At 39.7% G+C, this 22275-nt stretch overlaps 1 protein-coding gene across 1 annotated transcript; it reads left to right on the top strand.

The window, feature by feature from the left end:
- Positions 1-4363: 4363 nt before the first annotated feature.
- On the top strand, positions 4364-7589 carry LOC133242393 (uncharacterized protein CXorf66 homolog). Its single transcript, XM_061408539.1, has 3 exons — positions 4364-4513; positions 5195-5351; positions 6488-7589. The coding sequence occupies exons 1-3, from the start codon at positions 4399-4401 to the stop codon at positions 7392-7394; spliced, it is 1179 nt and encodes a 392-aa protein (XP_061264523.1). The 5' UTR covers positions 4364-4398; the 3' UTR covers positions 7395-7589.
- Positions 7590-22275: the final 14686 nt, after the last annotated feature.

Here is a 22275-nt window from a genome sequence, read left to right as displayed (position 1 = left end):
CAAATTCTTAGAAAAGTACAACTTTCCAAAACTGAACCAGGAAGAAACAGAAAATCTTAACAGACCCATCAGAAGCATGGAAGTTGAAACTGTAATCAAAAATCTTCCAGCAAAAAAAGCCCAGGTCCAGATGGCTTCACAGCTGAATTCGACCAAAAATTTAGAGAAGAGCTAACGCCTATCCTATTCAAACTCTTCCAGAAAATTGCAGAGGAAGGTAAACTTCCGAACTCATTCTATGAGGCCATCATCACCCTAATACCAAAACCTGAAAAAGATGCCACAAAAAAAGAAAACTACAGGCCAATATCACTTATGAACATAGATGCAAAAATCCTTAACAAAATTCTAGCAATCAGTATCCAACAACACATTAAAAAGATCAAACACTATGACCAAGTGGGCTTTTTCCCAGGGATGCAAGGATTCTTCAATATCCACAAATCAATCAATGTAATACACCACATTAGCAAATTGAAAAATAAAAGCCATATGATTATCTCAATAGATGCAGAGAAAGCCTTTGACAAAATTCAACATCCATTTATGATAAAAAAAAAAAAACCCTCCAGAAAGTAGGAATAGAAGGAACATACCTCAATATAATAAAAAGCTATATATGACAAACACACAGCAAACATTATCCTCAATGGTGAAAAATTGAAAGCATTTCCCCTAAAGTCAGGAACAAGACAAAGGTACCCAATTTCACCACTACTATTCAACATAGTTCTGGAAGTTTTGGCCACAGCCATCAGAGCAGAAAAAGAAATAAAAGGAATCCAAATTGGAAAAGAAGAAGTAAAACTCTCGCTGTTTGCAGATGACAAGATCCTCTACATAGAAAACCCTAAAGACTCCACCAGAAAATTACTAGAGTTAATCGATGAATATAGTAAAGTTGCAGGATATAAAATTAGCACACAGAAATCCCTTGCATTCCTATACACTAACAATGAGAAAACAGAAAGAGAAATTAAGGAAACAAGCCCATTCACCATTGCAATGAAAAGAAAAAAATACTTAGGAATATATCTACCTAAAGAAACTAAAGACCTATATATAGAAAACTATAGAACACTGGTGAAAGAAATCAAAGAGGACACTAATAGATGGAGAAATATACCATGTTCATGGATCAGAAGAATCAATATAGTGAAAATGAGTGTACTACCCAAAGCAATCTATAGATTCAATGCAATCCCTCTCGTGCTAACAACGGTATTTTTCACAGAGCTAGAACAAATAATTTCACAATTTGTATGGAAATACAAAAAACCTCGAATAGCCAAAGCTATCTTGAGAAAGAAGAATGGAACTGGAGGAATCAACCTGCCTGACCTCAGGCTCTACTACAAAGCCACAGTCATCAAGACAGTATGGTACTGGCACAAAGACAGAAATATAGATCAATGGAACAAAATAGAAAGCCCAGAGATAAATCCATGCACCTATGGACACCTTATCTTTGACAAAGGAGGCAAGAATATACAATGGAGAAAAGAGAGTCTCTTTAACAAGTGCTGCTGGGAAAACTGGTCAACCACTTGTAAAAGAATAAAACTAGAACACTTTCTAACACCATACACAAGAATAAACTCAAAATGGATTAACTATCTAAACGTAAGACCAGAAACTATAAAACTCCTAGAGGAGAACATAGGCAAAACACTCTCCAACATAAATCACAGCAGGATCCTCTATGACCCACCTCCCAGAATATTGGAAATAAAAGCAAAAATAAACAAATGGGACCTAATTAAAATTAAAAGCTTCTGCATAACAACTGAAACTCTAAGCAAGGTGAAAAGACAGCCTTCAGAATAGGAGAAAACAAAAGCAAATGAAGCAAGTGACAAAGAATTAATCTCAAAAATATACAAGCAACTCCTGCAGCTCAATTCCAGAAAAATAAATGACCCAATCAAAAAATGGGCCAAAGAACTAAACAGACATTTCTGCGAAGAAGACATACAGATGGCTAACAAACACATGAAAAGATGCACTTTCACAGCATCATCTTTCAGGATTTGAAAGAGCTCAACTGGAATTCCATCACCTCCACTCGCTTTGTTCATAGTGATGCTTTCTAAGGCCCACTTGACTTCACATTCCAGGATGTCTGGCTCTAGGTGAGTGATCACACCATCGTGATTATCTGGGTCGTGAAGATCTTTTTTGTACAGTTCTTCTGTGTATTCTTGCCATCTCTTCTTAATATCTTCTGCCTCTGTTAGGCCCATTCCATTTCTGTCCTTTATCAAGCCCATCCTTCCATGAAATGTTCCCTTGGTATCTCTAATTTTCTTTAAGAGATCTCTAGTCTTTCCCATTCTGTTCTTTTTTTCTATTGCTTTGCACTGATCGCTGAGAAAGGCTTTCTTATCTCTCCTTGCTATTCTTTGGAACTCTGCATTCAAATGACTATATCTTTCCTTTTCTCCTTTGCTTTTCACTTCTGTTCTTTTCACAGCTATTTGTAAGGCTTCCCCAGACAGCTATTTTGCTTTTTTGCATTTCTTTTCCACGGGGATGGTCTTGATCCTTGTCTCCTGTACAATGTCACAAACCTCCAACCATAGTTCATCAGGCACTCTGTCTATCAGATCTAGTCCCTTAAATCTATTTCTCACTTCCACTGTATAATCATAAGGTATTTGATTTAGGTCATACCTGAATGGTCTAGTGGTTTTCCCTACTTTCTTCAACTTACGTCTGAATTTGGCAACAAGGAGTTCATGATCTGAGCCACAGTCAGCTCCCAGTCTTGTTTTTGCTGACTGTATAGAGCTACTCCATCTTTGGCTGCAAAGAATATAATCAATCTGATTTCAGTGTTGACCATCTGGTGATGTCCGTGTGTAGAGTCTTCTCTTGTGTTGTTGGAAGATGGTGTTTGCTATGACCAGTGCGTTCCCTTGGCAAAACTCTATTAGCCTTTGCCCTGCTCCATTCCGTACTCCAAGGCCAAATTTGCCTGTTACCCCAGGTGTTTCTTGACTTCCTACTTTTTCATTCCAGTCCCCTATAATGAAAAGGACATCTTTTGGGGGTGTTAGTTCTAAAAGGTGTTGTAGGTCTTCATAGAACCGTTCAACTTCAGCTTCTTCAGTGTTACTGGTTGGGGCATAGACTTGGATTACCATGATATTGAATGGTTTGCCTTGGAAACGAACAGAGATCATTCTGCTGTTTTTGAGATTGCATCCAAGTAGTGCATTTCGGACTCTGTTGTTGACCATGATGGCTATTCCATTTCTTCTAAGGGATTCCTGCCCACAGTAGTAGATATAATGGTCATCTGAGTTAAATTCACCCATTCCAGTCCATTTTAGTTCACTGATTCCTAGAATGTTTACATTCACTCTTGCCATGTCCTGTTTGACCACTTCTGATTTGCCTTGACTCATGGACCTGACATTCCAGGTTCCTATGCAATATTGCTCTTTACAGCATCGGACCTTGCTTCTATCACCAGTCACATTCACAGCTGGGTATTCTTTTTGCTTTGGCTCCATCCTTTCATTCTTTCTGGAGTTATTTCTCCACTGATCTCCAGTAGCATATTGGGTACCTACCGACCCAGGGAGTTCCCCTTTCAGTATCTTATCATTTTGCATTTTCATACTGTTCATGGGGTTCTCAAGGCAAGAATACTGAAGTGGTTTGCCATTCCCTTCTCCAGTGGACCACATTCTGTCAGACCTCTCCACCAAGACCCTCCCATCTTGGGTGGCCCCATGCAGCATGGCTTAGTTTCATTGAGTTAGACAAGGCTGTGGTCCATGTGATCAGATTGGCTAGTTTTCTGTGATTATGGTTTCAGTGTGTCTGCCCTATGATGCCCTCTCCCAACACCTACCATCTTCCTTGGGTTTCTCTTACCTTGGACGTGGAGTATGTCTTCACAGCTGCTCCAGCAAAGCACAGCCGCTGCTCCTTACCTTGGACGAGGGTTGTCTCCTCACGGCCGGCCCTCTTGACCTTGAAGGTGGAGTAGCTCCTCCTCGCCCTCCTGCGTCCACGCAGCTGCCGCTCCTTGGATGTGACATAGCTCCTTGTGTGTTTAACCTCTATCACACACAGTAACTACTATAGGGCTGTAAAGTACCTGCTTAACATTTAATAAAGAAAAGTAGTTCTTCAGTATCTAGAGCTAACCCATTTTCTCTGCCTTCTGTGCTTAATAATGTCTCAAACTTTTTGATTCAAATTTGACAGAATATTTGATGTAATGGAGAAATAAGTGATTAAAAGTCTTTTCATAATATTTGTATACAGGAGCTCATGCCTCTCCATGGTGAGATTATGCTGTCAGGATATGACATAGAATGATTATGAAGTCATAGCCCCCTAAAACAAGCTGAGCCATATTAAATTCAGTAGTTTCCTTGGCAAATGAAACCTATCAACAAGGTCCTGGACATGAATCTCTTAATTTATGTCCTCCTTTTATCAATTTGGACAAATAGTTGTTTATACAGAAATGAAAGCAATGGCTCTGCTTCTGCAGGTATGTCCCTAACCTTAAAAGTGAGAAATTATGATCTATTATTTTAAATATATTCAATTACTTAATTAGACAATCTAGCTGTGTTTAAGAAATCTGGTGTTTCTTCTAGGTTACTATGAGTAGGTCTTCAAGAATTTCTAGGACAACATCTGAGAGTTTTACTTTCGTGTAAAACTTCCAAACAACATAGAAACATAAAGAGTACAGCCATATTGTCCCCTTTCATTCCCCTTCCCCACCTAATCCACCAACCCCTGCCCCAACTCCCACAAGCCAAACTAGAAAATTCTATGTGAGTGAATCTAGCATGGTACCTAACACATACTACGTTTCAAGAACTTTTTTTTCTTGTACCATCCTCTTTCCCAACATACACATTCACACACACATCAACACTCAAGTGAATTCACACACTCAAAAACCTAGGTCATGAGTTGAACAAGCCACAATGCAGGGTAACCTAGGTAATTATACTGATTAGCCAGACATAGCTCCAAGATTTGGCTTCTAGACTGTGGCTGGCTGGGGACGTGACAGAGGGAGGAAAATGACAGTGGACACATCATGTTTAAAGAAATAAATGATGAGATTTGACTTTTACCTATAGTAACAAAACCCCATCAAAATGGAAGCAAACTTGGTTATGTAGCACATGTTCTGATGATACATTTTCTTTCACAGTATCTACACATGCTGAATCCAAGCAAGGCAGAATGCAGGGAATAAGGCAATATCTACTCATTGTCCTAACTGTTATACTCATCATCGGCTTTGTTATCAGGTGTTATTTCTTTATTCAGTATATCTGTGTGGGTGAGGAATCCCATAGAGCAACAATGTAAGTCTTACACCTCTGAATTAAAAATAAAAGGGGTGGGGTGAGGGGTGCACACTCGGTTCTTCACTATAACTCCCAAAGCAGCCACATAAGTCTTACACCTATGAATTAAAAATACAAGGGGCAGGAGTTGGGGGGGGGGGATGTGTGCATGCATGCCTGTGCCTGCACACATGCATGCACGTACACGTAGACTGGTTCACTGTTGTTGTGGTTACTTAACATTAACTTTAGACTTCAAAAGAGCTACCAACATCTTGTGGGTTGGATATGTTCACTTAAATGAAGCTTTTAAATGATCTCAAGTACATTATCAACTTTAGCCAAAACTATCTCCTATTCATGGTTCAGTTGAATTCATTCTAAATTGAGTCTAGAAAAAGAGGGAATGGCTATCTAAATAAGACAGAATTAAAATCTTCTCAGGGGAGAGAGAAGGAGTTGGGTCTCTGCATTCCAAAGATGGTAACACATTTTGAATAATCTATCATTTTAAGATGTAATAACATGAAAATTGATTAATGGTGTTAAGTGACCCTAGTCCTTGCCTTTCATATAGGAGGATCAGGCTGGCTCTGACATACTGGGTCCCTAAAAATTTCCCAATCCAAGGACTGGTGACCAAATATACCACTGTTCTATTCCTTTGGTTTTAGAGTAATCTTGTGAGGATAAATAAGCATGGTTACAAAATTTAATGGTGCAAATATGATAGGAAAACAATCAATTTAGTCTAAGACTTTTTTATGTGACAAGTTGTGACATTTGTGCCTCAGTTGCATATCAACTTGTGGCTTTTTTAGAAAAAGTTTAATTTCTGGAATAGATAAAATTCTTTCTCCCCCTCTCAACAGTAGATTTGAAACAAGTTTGTGGCATTCCATACATGACTATATGGTTATCTATTGTGGTTGAAACAGCAAAATTAAGAAAAAGAAAAAGCATTCAACACAAGTTCAAATCTGTAACCTGAGTCATGGTTTTCACCACACTCCAATTCTTACTGTATTCAATTTTCCTGCTAGAGCCAAAAAAACCCAGAAGTCTAAACTGACACAATAGTCCATGTTTTCCAGTGATAGCAGGAATACTCTCCTGATTTAAATTGTCATACTCCAAATCTTCTGTATTTTCAGGGTCAAGAAAGAAGGCATCACCGAGGCATCATCCACATCATCTAAAATATCATTCACTGACTCCAAGTCACTGACTGCTGGTCCAGGCAATCCAGAAAAACAATCTGTGCTGTCAAGTATAGATAATTCATCTCGGCCCTCAAGTCAACAAAAAGCCTCTGTACCTTTAAGAGCAAAAAAGTTAGTCAGGCCCTCAAGTCAAAAAAACCCATCCAAGTCATCAACTCACAAAAGAGAGTTAGGATTACTCCCCCAGAAAAAATTGCATAGAACACGCAGTCCAAAAAAGGCACACAGGGGGGCTCATGCCCATAAGCATATCAGGTCAAGTCAGGTCAGTCCATCCTATCCAAAGAAGGCCATCATGCCAACTTGGCCATCAAGTCTACAATGTCTGGTCAAGCCAACCAAAACTTCTCCACCCTATGCAAAGAGTCAAAGTGTCCCTGAGCAATCAAATGTAGTGAAACTGACCAAACTTCGGAGACATCGTAAACCAAAAAGCCCAGCTAGTGAAGGTAGTGCAGAAATATTATCTAGGCCTCAACCAGTGAATTTTTGTCAGTGCTACAAGGAAATATGCCTTGTTTGCAGTGCTTCTTCTGAGCCATTCATCACTCATATTTCAGAAAGGAATATGAAGCATGTTCTAGTTCCAGATTTTTCACGTGAACTGAAGCACTCTTACAAGTCATTTCACAAGACAGAGCCCAAGGATAATGCACTGTATGGCAACATGAATGATAGCCATTTCACATGTAACAGTGATGATGAAAGTGACAAGGAGGCGACTATTATGTGCAATATAAAATGCAAGGAAACCATCTATAAAACCTCCCAAAATAATTTAAGGCCTCATGGAAAAAAAAAAAAAAGGACCACCTATGTAGAAGAAGCAAACTTCTAACAACTATTATATTCTCACCATATTTAAGAACCTGGTAGAAGAAAACTCCATCACTACTGAGATTAGATCTATCCATCTCAAGGCAATTTACTTGAAAAATAGTAAATAAATGTGTGACATAACAACTGATTTTTTTGTAATTATTATTGCATTTTAGATATAGAAATCTGTTTTGGAGGTATCTTAGATCTGCTTGGGAAAACTCCAGGAGATGGTGAGGGACAGGGAAGCCTGGCGTGCTGCAGTCCATGTGGTTGCAAAGAGTTGGACAAGACTTAGTGACTGAACAACAACAACAACAGTGTAGATCTGGTCACTTGGATGGGCTTCCCAGCTGGTGCAGTGGTAAAGAATCCGCCTGCCAATGCCAGATACCTGAGTTCAATCCCTGGGTCAGGAAGATCCTTTGGAGGAGGAAATAGCAACTCACTCCAGTATACTTGCCTGGGAAATTCCATGGACAGAGGAGCCTAAAGTGCTATAGTCCATGGAGTCAAAAAGAGTTGGACACAGGCGCACAGTTGGATGGGAACCATAATCAAACACACACAAATATAGAAAGGTATTGCAAGATGGGTACCCTGGGCTCCTCTTTCCCTTGGATTAGCCCTCAACTGAAGTCTCAGTCCAACTATTTTTTTTTTTTAATTTCGACATAGTGTCCTCAGAATTTAAGACTGTCTTTCTGTGGTGCCCAGTGTGTGGCGGAAATGGCTCTGTGTACTTGGTTCTGGCTGCATTGTGGAAATTCCTGATAGTCATTTCCTTTTTAAAAAAGTATTTATTTGACCATGCCAGTTCTTATTTATGGCATGCTAAAGTCCAGAAGGAGCTTTGTGAATCTAGTTGGGGAACTTGCTTTGACTTAGAACAAGAGTGCAATCAAGAAGTTACTTGAAGATTGACAGATTTCTAAAAATATTGTCTCAGCTAGAGACAGATGAGTAACCAGATATATGAAAACACTTGAGGGCAATGGCCTAGAACTGATCATGAAGCAGATCCCAAAATGACAGGCAATGTCTGAGAGACACTGGCAAGGATACAGATCAAAGATTATGGGAGAGAGACAGGTCAGTAACAGTTAATGCAAATGAATGATGACTCCTCAAACCATAACCTGATTGTCACGGATGGGCCACAATTAGTCAACATTCTTGCAGATGTAAACCGGGATTCAGAAAGACGGCAGGTTGACTAACGTGCAGCCTTCAAGATCATAGTTTGGCTAAGTGCTGATGATCTAATAAAAATAAATTCTTATGGTTTCTTTTTGTTAATATCATTTATTCCTATAGCTTTAAAGTAATCAGGAAATTTATGGCTATTTTGGCTTCATAACAAATCTGAAAGAAGAGACAGGCATCATTTCCCACTGATAAAGGAAATTTGCATATTGGGACTCACAAAATGGAGGCAGCCGGAGTGGCCCACAAGCAAATTGAAACCCATGTCAGCCCACACTCACAGGAAACACCTTACTGTCTAGGAAACCTAAAATACATTAATCACAACCACCCAATTCAACTTTTGCTAGCTTATCTTACCCTAGAAAATAGACCTACTAGCCTTATCAGGAAATCCTTGACCTCTTAGCCAATCATGCCTTATTTCTACATTGCCTCTCTTAATGCTCTGTAATACCCATTCTTGCTAAAAGCCCTCTGTAAGAGTGTTCCACTGCTTGTGAGGCACTGTGCACCCCTAACTCATGGATTGTTTTCTCTCAAATAAAGGACACTGTATTAATTACTAAATTGTACTGTTTTTGTCATTTGACAGATTAACAATCTAAGGTCACAAAATGCTGAAATGACCTACCTACGTTTACATTTAAGCAGGAATTTGATGTGAGGGCCATCTGACTCCACAGCCAAGATTTGAATGATGATCAGCGCCACTGCCAAAGCATTTTTTATTTTAATGTTTTAACATTTTAAACTGTATTTGTATATTTTATTTTATTTTTTACTTAAAACATTTTTAAATTTTTATATCTATTTTTTCTTGTATTTTGTGGGGAGTTTTCATGGCCACACCACACAATTTGTGGGATCTTAATTCCCCAAACAGGGAGCAAATCCTGTCCCACGGAAGTGAAAGAAATGAGGATTAACCACTGGATTCTGGACCACCAGGGAATTCCCTATTTTTTTATTTTATAGCTTTGGGTCCTGGATGTATATAGGTCAGCATGAGGTCATTTTGTTTACAAAGGTAGATGAACAAATATTTGTTCTAGATTTGTGAAAAATGCCATTGGTACTTTGATAGGGATTGCATTGAATCTGTAGATTGCCCAGGAAGTGTGGTCATTTTAATGATAGTAATTCTTTAACTCCATGAGCACAGTATATCATTCCATCTGTTTGTGTCATCATCAGTTTCTTCAATCAATGTCCTATAGTTTTCCAAATTCACTTCAGTTCAGTTAAGTAGCCCAGTCATGTCTGACTCTATATGACCCCATGGACTGCAGCACACCAGGCTTCCTTGTCTGTCACCAACTCCTGGAACCTACTCAAACTCATGTCCATCACGTTGGTGATGCCACCCAACCATCTCATCCTCTGTCGTCCCCTTCTCCTCCCGCCTTCAATCTTTCCCATCATCAGGGGCTTTTCCAGTGAGTCAGTTCTTCTCATCAGGTGGCCAAAAGTGTTGGAGCTTCAGCTTCATTATCAGCCCTTCTAATAAATATTCAGGGTTGATTTCCTTTAGGATTGACTGGTTTGATCTCCTTGCAGTCCAAGGGACTCTCAAGAGTCTTCTCCAACACCACAGATGAAAAGCATCAATTCTTCAGCACTCAACTTTCTTTATGGTCCGACTCTCACATCAATACATGACTACTGGAGAAACCTTAGCTTTGACCAGACTGACCATTCTCGGCAATGTCTCTGCTTTTTAATATGCTGTCTAGGTTGGTCATAGCTTTTCTTCCAAGGAGTGAGAGTTTTGAATTTCATGACTGCAGTCATCTTTTACAGTGATTTTGGAGTGCAAGAAAATAAAATCTGTCACTGTTTCCATTGTTTCCCCCTCTATTTGCCATGAAGTGATGGGACCGGAAAAGACCCTGATGCTGGCAAAGATTGAAGGCAGGAGAAGGGAATGACTGAGGGTGAGATGGTTGAATAGCATCACTGATTCAATGGACATGAGTGTGAGAAAGCTCTGGGAGTTGGTTATGGACAGGGAAGATGGCACACTGCAGTCCATGGGGTTGTGTAGAGTTGGACACAACTGAGCGACTGAAATGAACTGAACTGAACTGATGGGACCAGATGCCATGATCTTCGTTTTTTGAATGTTTAGTTTAAGCCAGCTTTTTCACTCTCCTCTTTCACTTTCATCAAGAGGCTCTTAGTTCCTCTTTGCTTTTTGCCATAAGTGTGGTGTCATCTGCATATCTGAGGTAACTGATATTTCTGCCAGCAATCTTGATTTGGGCTTGTGCTTCATCCAGCCCAGCATTTCACATGATGTACTCTGCATAGAAGTTAAGTAAGCAGGGTGACAATATACAGCCTTGACATACTCCTTTTCCTTCCATGTCCAGTTCTAACTGTTGCTTCCTGACCTGCATACAGGTTTCTCAAGAGGTAGGTCAGGTAGTCTGGTATTCCCATCTCTTTCAGAATTTTCCACAGTTTATTGTGATCCACACAGTCAAAGCCTTTGGCATAGTCAATACTCTTATATAGTTCTTTTGTGTATTCTTGCCGCCTCTTCTTAATATCTTCAGCTTCTGTAAGTCCATATAATTTCTGTCCTTTATTGTACCCATCTTTGCATGAAATGTTCCCTTGGTATCTCTGATTTTCTTGAAGAGATCTCTAATCTTTCCCATTCTATTGTTTTCCTCTCTTTCTTTACATTGATCACTTAGAAAGGCTTTATTATCTCTCCTTGCTCTTCTTTGCAACTCTGCATTCAGAGGGATATATCCTTTCCTTTTCTCCTTAGCCTGATACTTCTCTTCTTTTCTCAGCTATTTCTAAGGCCTCCTCAGACAACCATTTTGCCTTTTTGCATTTCTTATCCTTGCAGATGGTTTTGATCACAGCCTCCTGTACAATGTTATGAACCTCCATCCATAGTTCTTCAGGCACTCTGTCTATCAGATCTGATCCCTTGAATCTATTTGTCACTTCCACTGTATAATCAAAAGGGATTTGATTTAGGTCATACCTGAATGGTCTAGTGGTTTTCCCCACTTTCTTCAACTTAAGTCTGAATTTTGGAATAAGGACTTCATGATCTGAGACACAGTCAGCTCCTGGTCTTGATTCTCCTCACTGTATAGAGCTTCTCGATATTTGGCTGCAAAGAATATAATCAATCTGATTTTGGTATTGACCATCTGCTGATGTCCATGTGTAGAGTCTTATGATGTTGGAAGAGAGTGTTTGCTATGACCAGTGCATTCTCTTGGCATAACTCTGTTAGCTTTTACCCTGCTTCATTTTGTACTCTAAAGCCCAACTTGCCTGTTACTCTAGTTTCCCAAGTACAGGTGTAAACCAAAAAATAGATGTACAGCCTCCCCAGGCTGCAGTCCTCATTTTGCCCCAAATAAAACTTAACTCGCAACTCTCAACTTGTACACCTTCTTTTAGTCGATAGTTATGACGACCGGTGAAGCAACCCCGAGTGGACTTCCCTTCTTTGACTGGACTCCACAAGGAACCAGAGCTGTGGTACCAGCTATGGCCCCTTGCACCCATCTGGATCCTCAGGGAGTGCAGATGAATTTGGGTAAGTCTCTCCTTGTTCTTGAATCTCCCATGTTGGTTGAGATTCTGAGTTTTATTTGGTGGTGGAGCAGGTTACCCAGTAGGAAAGATACTGGGGTGGAGTGGGCCCAGGTGAAACATCTGGGGCATAGCCACTCATGGTCTAGACAGTGAGTGGGGCTCGGTAGAAAGATACTGAGGAATTCTCACCCAGTCAAAAGATACTGGGTGAGGGGCCAGATGAAAGATGCCAGGAGAATTGCCCACCCAGTGGAAAGGTACTGGGTAGGGGGGATCGATTAGAAAAAAATCGAGGAATACCCAGGTCTTGACTGAAAGATGCTGAGGTCACTCCATTGTAGGGGACTGAATAGTCTTGGCTGAGTGGTTAAGTAAGAGGCTGATCTGACACTTTCCCTCAATTTGACTGCCTTTATAGAATTTGTCAGGATAAAAGTGAGGAAAATATATGAGAGCTTTGCTCTAAAGAAAAAGGACAAGACTCCTCCTGGCCATTTTGGTTTTCTTGGGTGACTGAGAAATTTATGGGAGTGGTTCAGGCCTACTCCTCATACCATGCAGTGGTCCCATAGGGAAACCCACACATTAATTAAAACACTTGCTCATTCGGGGGTCACACATGAGAACTGGCCATTCAGGACCTGAGCAGCCATGGTGGTCTTAGATTGCTGGAGGCAGAATCCGAAACACATAAGACAAGCTGAAACGAGTCTGGGGTGACTCCTGGAGAAGTTAAGCTCACAAGAAGCACATGGGCCCACTACACAAGTTCACTAGTGAGTTTTCTCCCTGACAAATTCAGCTTAAAATGGGAAACAGAATCTCTCAAAAACAGAAACAAAGGGGTGTCAGACAGACCAGCCTCTGACTAACACTCTAGCCAGATTCATGTACAATACATACGGAGCTCATACTTGCAATTACAAGTTAATTGGAGAAATTATACTGAAGGAGATCTCAACTTAAAATGGCCAAATTGGGGTTCTTTTGATATTCCAAAATTGATATATTTTTTTGCATGCACAATTTGAAAAGGTTGGCATGCTTACTTTGACTGGTTTCTAGAAGCTTCTGAAACAGGAAATGATAGAGTAACTTCTTCACAGAAAATCAACAAGAAATTGCTTGAATCTATCAGAACTAAAAAGGCTGCTAGCACTGACTTTGCCAGGTCACAGGTCTAGTGGAACTGGGGAGTCACGTTTGACACTTATGGCATTTGGTTTTTGATTTCTGGCATCACTTTACCACCTTTTAGGGGCACTCTTGCCACTTGGCTTTTGATTTCTGAGCATCTCTTTGCCTTTTGTTTCATTTGGAATGTGACTCCTGGCTGGTGAAGTTCTGGTTTGGTTTCATCTGTTGGTTTGGCTTGAGTGCACAGACATCTGGTACAAACTGTTCAAGCTAATATGTGTATTGCTTACTCTAAGGTTCCATACTCAACCTGGAAACCCCTTGGGAAAATTTTTTAAATGACTGGTCAATCTACAGCTATGATCCAGTGACAAGAAAAGTGGCCTAAATATATTATATCTTTATTGACATAGGATAGGAAAATGAACTGAAGTTCCCTAATGTCCAGGACTTCCTCCTGTAATCAACAGCCTGGGGCTGATCAAACTAAGGCCCCTACTTCCCCAGAGGGACAATCCCTGCTGGGACCAATCTGCCCTTGTTTTCAGTGCCAAGTTGAGTACTAATTTGGTCTTGTTGGTCTAAATTTTGGCTATAAAACTATGGTCACAAAATAAAAGGTACAATTTTTGACAATGTGGTCACAATATTCTTTACACTCCAGAGGAAGCATGAAGAAAAAATTATCTCTTTAAGAATTCTTGCCCTGAGGAAATAACTTCTCCTATACATTTAGGAGGTATATTGTATGTTTTCACTGTATATTCTCACCCTGCTTATTTAGCTTATATGTAGAGTACATCATGAGAAACGCTGGACTGGAAGAAACACAAGCTGGAATCAAGATTGCCGGGAGAAATATCAATAACCTCAGACATGCAGATGACACCACCCTTATGGCAGAAAGTGAAGAAGAACTAAAGAGCCTCTTAATGAAAGTGAAAGAGGAGAGTGAAAAGTTGGCTTAAAGCTCAACATTCAGAAAACTAAGATCATGGCATCTGGTCCCATCACTTCATGGCAAATAGATGGGGAAACAGTGGAAACAGTGGCTGACTTTATTTTGGGGGGCTCCAAAATCACTGCACATGCTGACTGCAGCCATGCAATTAAAATACTTACTCCTTGGAAGAAAAGTTATGACCAACCTAGACAGCATATTAAAAAGCAGAGACATTACTTTGTCAACAAAGGTCTGTCTAGTCAAAGCTCTGGTTTTTCCAGTAGTCATGTATGGATGTGAAAGCTGGACTTTAAAGAAAGCTGAGTGGTGAAGAACTGATGCTTTTGAACTGTGGTGTTGGAGAAGACTCTTGAGAGTCCCTTGGATTGCTAGGAGATCCAACCAGTACACTCTAAAGGAGATCAGTCCTGGGTGTTCATTGGAAGGACTGATGTTGAAGCTGAAGCTCCAATACTTTGGCCACCTGATGCAAAGAGCTGACTCATTAGAAAAGACCCTGATGCTGGGAAAGATTGAGGGCAGGAGGAGAAGGGGATGACAGAGGATGAGACGGTTTGATTGCATCACTGACTCAATGGACATGAGTTTGGGTAACTCCAGGAGTTGGTGATGGACAGGGAGGCCTGGCATGCTTCAGTTCATGGGGTCACAAAGAGTCAGACACGACTGAGGACTGAACTGAACTGATACCTTTTGACCAAAGCTCTCTGGATCACTTATCTAGATGATATCTAATTCCTGAATGCAAAAGGAACAAAAAGGGGAACAAAGCCTTTTAAAATTTTACTCCAACCATTTTTTATTCAATATTACAGTAATCCAAGTCTATACACCAACCAGTAATGCTGAAGAATCTGAAGTTAACGGTTCTATGAAGACCTACAAGACCTTTAAGAACTAACACCCAACAAAGATGTCCTTTTCATTATAGGGGACTGGAATGAAAAAGTAGGAAGTCAAGAAACACCTGAGGTAACAGGCAAATTTGGCCTTGGAGTACAGAATGAAGCAGGGTAAAGGCTAATAGAGTTTTGCCAAGGGAACACAGTGGTCATAGCAAACACTCTCTTCCAACAACACAAGAGAAGACTAAACACATGGACATCACCAGATGGTCAACACCAAAATCAGACTGATTATATTCTTTGAAGTCAAAGATGGACAAGCTCTATACAGTCAGCAAAAACAAGACCGGGAGCTGACTGTGGCTCAGATCATGAACACTTTATTGCCAAATTCAGACTTAAATTGAAGAAAGTAGGGAAAACCACTAGACCATTCAGGTATGACCTAAATCAAATCCCTTATGATTATACAGTGGAAGTGAGAAATAGATTTAAGGGACTAAATCTGATAGAGTGCCTGATGAACTATGGATGGAGGTACGTGACATTGTACAGGAGACAGGGATCAAGAGCCTCCCCTTGGAAAAGAAATGCAGAAAAGCAAAATGACTCTCTGGGGAGGCCTTACAAATAGCTGTAAAAAGAAGAGAAGCAAAAAGCAAAGGAGAAAAGGAAAGATATAAGTATCTGAATGCAGAGTTCCAAGGAATAGCAAGGAGAAATAAGAAAACCTTCCTCAGCAATCAATGCAAAGAAATAGAGGAAAACATCAGAATGGGAAAGACTAGAGATCTCTGCAAGAAAACTAGAGATACTAAGGGAACATTTCATGCAAAGATGGGCTCGATAAAGGACAGAAATGGATGAACCTAACAGAAGCAGAAGACATTAAGAAGAGGGGGCAAGAATACACAGAAGAACTGTACAAAAAGATCTTCACAACCCAGATAATCACAATGGTGTGATCACTGACCTAGAGCCAGACATCCTGGAATGTGAAGTCAAGTGGGCCTTAGAAAGCATCACTATGAACAAAGCTGGTGGAGGTGATGGAATTCCAGTTGAGCTATTCCAAATCCTGAAAGATGATGCTGTGAAAGTGCTACACTCTATATGCCAGCAAATTTGGAAAACTCAGCAGTGGCCACAGGACTGGGAAAAGTCAGTTTTCATTCCAATCCCAAAGAAAGGCAATGCCAAAGAATGCTCAAACTACCGCACAATTGCACTCATCTCACAAGCTAGTAAAGTAATGCTCAAAACTCTCCAAGCCAGTCTTCAGCAGTATGTGAACCATGAACATCCAGATGTTCAAGCTGGTTTTAAAAAAGGCAGAGGAACCAGAGATCAAATTGCCAACATCCACTGGATCATGGAAAAAGCAAGAGAGTTCCAGAAAAACATCTATTTCTGCTTTATTGACTATGCCAAAGCCTTTGACTGTGTGGATCACAATAAACTGTGGAAAATTCTGAAAGACATGGGAACATCACCTGACCTGCCTCTTGAGAAACCGATATGCAGGTCAGGAAGCAACAGTTAGAACAGGACATGAAACAACAGACCAGTTCCAAATAGGAAAAGGAGTATGTCAAGGCTGTATATTGTCACTCTGCTTATTTAAATTTTACATGGAGTACATCATGAGAAACGCTGGGCTGGAAGAAGCACAAGCTGGAATCAAGACTGTCGGGAGAAATATTAGTAACCTCAGATATGCAGATGACACCACCCTGATGGCAGAAAGTGAAGAGGAACTAAAAAGCCTCTTGATGAAAGTGAAAGAGGAGACTGGAAAAGTTGGCTTAAAGCTCAACATTCAGAAAACTAAGATCATGGCATCGGGTCCCATCACTTCATGGGAAATAGATGGGGAAACAGTGGACACAGTGTCAGACTTTATTTTGGGGGGCTCCAAAATCACTGCAGATGGTGATTGCAGCCATGAAATTAAAAGTCGCTTACTCCTTGGAAGGAAAGTTATGGCCAACCTAGATAGAGTATTGAAAAGCAGAGATATTACTTTGCCAAGAAAGGTCCGTCTAGTCAAGGCTATAGTTTTTCCAGTGGTCATGTATGGATGTGAGAATTGGACTATGAAGAAGGCTGAACACTGAAGAATTGATGCTTTTGAACTGTGGTGTTGGAGAAGACTCTTGAGAGTCCCTTGGACCGCAAGGAGATCCAACCTGTCCATTCTAAAGGAGATCAGTCCTGGGTGTTCTTTGGAAGGATTGATTCTAAAGCTGAAACTCCAGCACTTTGGCCACCTCATGCGAAGAGTTGACTCATTGGAAAAGACTCTGAAGCTGGGAGGGATTTGGGGCAGGAGGAGAAGGGGACAACAGAGGATGAGATGGCTGGATGGCATCACCGACTCGATGCACGTGAGTTTGACTGAACTCCGGGAGTTAGTGATGGACAGGGAGCCCTGGTGTGCTGTGATTCATGTGTTTGCAAAGAGTCGGACACAACTGAGCAACTGAACTGAACTGAACTGAAGTTTGGACAACAAAGCTATAGGATCTCTTCTGTCTATTTGGATGTATGTATGTCTCAGTGTGTGTCTTTGGTTTTGTTTTGTTTTGTTTTGTTTTTTATAATATTGCTGATTGCTGAGATTAGTTTGTAAATGAGCTCTAATCTAATTGGCCTTAAAAAAAAGTAAGCACTTACAAATCAAATAATTCTAAATACAAGAGAAATTAACCTAATTGAATTTCAGATTCATATGAAATGGGAAATATTCAGTGTCAAATACCTGATATTAATGTTTATTTGTTGATCTAAATAATGTAGACATCTCTAAGAATACTTAACATTTGCAGAATATTTTCATTGTACCTAGGTTTAACATAAGTTAAATATTATTATATCTGTTATAAGTTTGTCAGCAAGGAAATTACCTTGCTAAGTGAAGAAGCTTCTAAAAAATCTAAATGAGATATGGCCTTAGACAAACTTTATTAAGAATAATTATGCTTTAATAATGTCTGTCTAGGAGAAGGCAATGGCACCCCACTCCAGTACTCTTGCCTGGAAAATCCTATGGATGGAGGAGCCTGGTAGGCTGCAGTCCATGGGGTCGCTGGGAGTCGGACACGACTGATCGACTTCACTTTCACTTTTCACTTTCATGCATTGGAGGAGGAAATGGCCACCCACTCCAGTGTTCTTGCCTGGAGAATCCCAGGGACAACCGGGCCTGGTGGGCTGCCGTCTATGGGGTCGCACAGAGTCAGACACGACAGAAGCGACTTAGCAGCAGCAGCAGTAGCAATTTCTGTCTAAAATAGTCTATCCAGATTGGGGTAACTTGAACTTCTAAGGGTTCTGCTAAACTAAGTGTTGGAAGTCTGTTGAATAGCTAAGTAATTTCCAAATAAAATAAATAAAAAGATTTTGAAACATTTACTACTAAACACTAATTACCTCTTACAGAGAAACTAAAGAGATTTGGGATTAAAAAGAAATGATGTTTGGTGCCATCCTAAAATGTTCTAAGAAAACAAAGGTTTTAGAAATTATTACTGGTATTTATGCTCACCAATCTATAAAATGCTAATATAAAAGTCAGTTCTTGGTTGGTTAAAGGAAGTAGGAAGTGTGTTTTCAGTAAAGAATGTATGAGGAATCAAATTAAATTTTGTGAAGGGAAAAGGAAGCAAGCCTGACTTACAGGTGGCTTTTTAGGATGGAAGAACACAGTAACGGGTACAGAAAGTGATAAGGTTTGTGAAAAGTGAACCATGAGGAAAGAGTTTTGTATATGGTTAGGACTAAGTTTAAAATAAAGTTAATTAAGTTTAACTTTTAAGTAAAGTAAGCTGGTGCAAAAACTTGAATTTAGCTTTTCTCTGTCTTCAGATACAAGGTGTCCTCTTAACAGAGAGGAAAGCTAAATTCAAGTTGTCTGTGTTTGATAATAGATTTAAATTTCTTTATCTGTTAAATGATCTGTTCTGAAATTCTTTATTGTGACTTTGGCTAGGTGAACAGCTATTGTTTCACAATGACCTATAGCCCTATCTGACTGAGTGTTCTAAACCTTTTTGATATTTGTTGACAAAGCTTCCTAAATCATTCTAATGAAGATTTCTAGCTAACTTCGGGATGCTTCAGAGGGCCCCTGAAACATTCCAAAGAGAGATACTACACTAATTAGGTTCATTTTGTATACAGAATTACATGGGGAATATTGTTAAGTAAGTAATAAGTCTCCGGTTATATTGTATGGTAAATGTTACTAATATAGATATCCTAGAAAAACTGTATGGAGTTCCTAAAATTTTGATATGTTTGGGTAAAATGTTATCAGGCATAATTCTAGTTACTATCTCAAAATATTGTCATAGCACTAACCAAGTTTCGCAAAAATACTTCCTCTTCAAGATTTATAAAAAGGACTTTGGGATAAATACCAGTTTCTGAACTGGGTAAAGATTCTAATGAAAAACCTCATGACTTCACAAAGGTTAACAAAAGGACCTAATGAACTGGTGAATATGCTTATAACTTTTATGGTTTTTATCTGAAAAATTACTGGGTTAAATCTGTGTTTTCCAGGTGTAAGAAAAACCTTCCCCTCAGACTAATTATAATGGTACTTTCATAAAATTATATTTTATAAACAAATTGAACCAATTTATCTTTTCTCTCTATCTGAACACTCCAGAGATTGGAAACTCTTAGTTTCCAGTAACTTTATCATACAAGTTAGGAAGGATATCTCACTAACAGGTACAGAAATCTGAAGGAACTTGAAGGAATCTGGGACCTTGAGAAGGGAGGAATTCACTTAGATCTGTTAGGCAAAATCTGTGATAAACCTTTGGCATTACTTTCCTAGCCCTGAAAGGTTTTATTTTAAAATTTCAGTCTGAGACTTTTATACTCTCAACAAAGCAAAAGTTCTATGATCAATTGTGGTTATATAAATCATCAGGCCAAGTTTATTGCAACCAGATCTATATTACAAACAGGTCTTAATTTGGTTATATTTGGTAAAAATGACAGTGATTTTAGGTAGAAAAAGATGTTTCAATGAATGTGAAATCCCAGTTTGTTGATGGAGGTCTGTATCTACTAAGACTCATTTCCTGAATAGTTCTTCGTTCTTAGGGTATATTAATGTAAAATTTAATTGCATTATTAAAGGACACTCTAGGGTTGTTTCTGAAGCTTATCTTAGTAATCTATCTTTGGATGAAGATCAGATGCCTCACACATGACCTGCAGTCAAGACTGGAAGAAGACATAATTCAAGGAACTGTTTCCAACCTTGATGGAAGGACCTTTCTATCAGGAACCCTTAACTAGCTCATGCCCAGTGAAATTGAAGGGAAATTGACTCTTGGATTAACTCCCACTTCCAAAAGGCCCCTATGCTGGACTGGTCTATAGAGAGGCCTGCTGACCTCAAACTCACCTTAAAACAGAGGAAACTATGCTACAAATGCATAGTTTGAAACATAGCTACAAATGCTACAAACACCTAATGCTCAAACAGAGGAAACTATGCTACACTAGGACGAGAAGAAGATGACATCAGAAGCAGACAGCTTGCCCAAGATGCTGATCTGACTTTTATGATCATTTATAATGTTTTCTTGATTCCTTAGACCCATGCCTATCAATCAAATTTTTTCTATCATGGACACGATTCTATGCCAGTTTAAAATGCAATCCAATTGTTCACTTGTGGCCAATTTCCTGTGTCTAGTACTTCTGGATTACCTTGGTGAATTTCTGTTCTCTAGGGATACCCACTAGGAAATTTATTTTAGATGAGTGTTCAGTCCTGTTCTATCTTCATGATATTACTAGATGGGATTCTCTCACCTGGCCAATTAATAATACCTGCTATGATCCTGGCCATAGATTAAGTTTTCTCTTCAGTTCAGTTTGGTACAGTCTCTCAGTCGTGTCCGACTCTTTGAGACCCCATGAATTGCAGCACGCCAGGCCTCCCTGCCCATCACCAACTCCCGGAGTTCACTCAAACTCACATGCATCGAGTCAGTGATGCCATCCAGCCATCTCATCGTCTGTCGTCCCCTGTTCCTCCTGCCCACAGTCCCTCCCAGCATCAGAGTCTTTTCCAATGAGTCAACTCTTTGCATGATGTGGCAAAAGTACTGGAGTTTCAACTTTAGCATCAGTCCTTCCAAAGAACATCCAGGGCTGTTGGATCTCCTTGCAGTCCATGGGACTCTCAAGAGTCTTCTCCAACACCACAATTCAAAAGCATCAATTCTTCAGCGCTCAGCTTTCTTCACAGTCCAACTCTCACATCCATACATGACTACTTAAACTCAATTGGAGTGATGAGCTAAGTATCAATAAAAAAATTAACCTCTCATCTATGAAAAGGAAAAATCCCACAGTTATGGGGTGGATCTACATGGTTAACAGCAGGCTATGGTCATTTAAGTCTAAAAGCTCCTCTATGTTGGTAAGGGTTAAATCTTACCAGAAATGATCAACCTGGTAATTAAGGCTCGGTGCTTTATGAATTATGTCTATTATTACCCTTAGAGAGAGTGGTTGGTATGGAACTCAGTGGATTTGTGGCACTAATTTATGGCTTTCACATCTACAGGGTTGGATATGAAGGTGTAGCCTGGGATTCCCATTAATTTAAGGTCATACATGTTAACAACTTAGAGGTAACCCTAACCAATCTAGCACTGGTATGATCTCAATGGGTCAAAGATCTGTATTCTACTAGTATGACCATTTAGCAGCTTGTGTGTATGTGTGCCTTCAATGGGGTTAGAGAATGTAATTGACCATACCTAAGCCTTAACAGATAAGGCAGAGGAACAAGAGATCAAATTGCCAACATCTGATGGATCATCGAAAAAGTAAGAGAGTTCCAGAAAAACATTTATTTCTGCTTTATTGACCAGGCCAAAGCCTTTGACTGTGTGGATCACAATAAACTGTGGAAAATTCTGAAAGACATGGGAACATCACACCACCTGACCTGCCTCTTGAGAAACCTATATGCAGGTCAGGAAGCAACAGTTAGAACTGGACATGGAAAAACAGACCAGTTCCAAATAGGAAAAGGAGTATGTCAAGGCTGTATATTGTCACTCTGCTTATTTAACTTATATGCAGAGTACATCATGAGAAACGCTGGGCTGGAAGAACACAAGCTGGAATCAAGA

This window comes from Bos javanicus, chromosome X (assembly GCF_032452875.1).
Source record: "Bos javanicus breed banteng chromosome X, ARS-OSU_banteng_1.0, whole genome shotgun sequence".
Taxonomy (NCBI): domain Eukaryota; kingdom Metazoa; phylum Chordata; class Mammalia; order Artiodactyla; family Bovidae; genus Bos; species Bos javanicus.
This window is presented reverse-complemented; position numbering and strand designations above follow the sequence as displayed.

Excerpts from the sequence above, each read along its gene's own strand:
- LOC133242393 (XM_061408539.1), top strand. The coding sequence starts at position 4,399 with ATGAAACCTATCAACAAGGTCCTGGACATGAATCTCTTAATTTATGTC. Across the intron at positions 4,514-5,194 it reads CAATGGCTCTGCTTCTGCAG|TATCTACACATGCTGAATCC; the intron begins GTATGTCCCTAA and ends TTTCTTTCACAG. Across the intron at positions 5,352-6,487 it reads GAATCCCATAGAGCAACAAT|GGTCAAGAAAGAAGGCATCA; the intron begins GTAAGTCTTACA and ends CTGTATTTTCAG.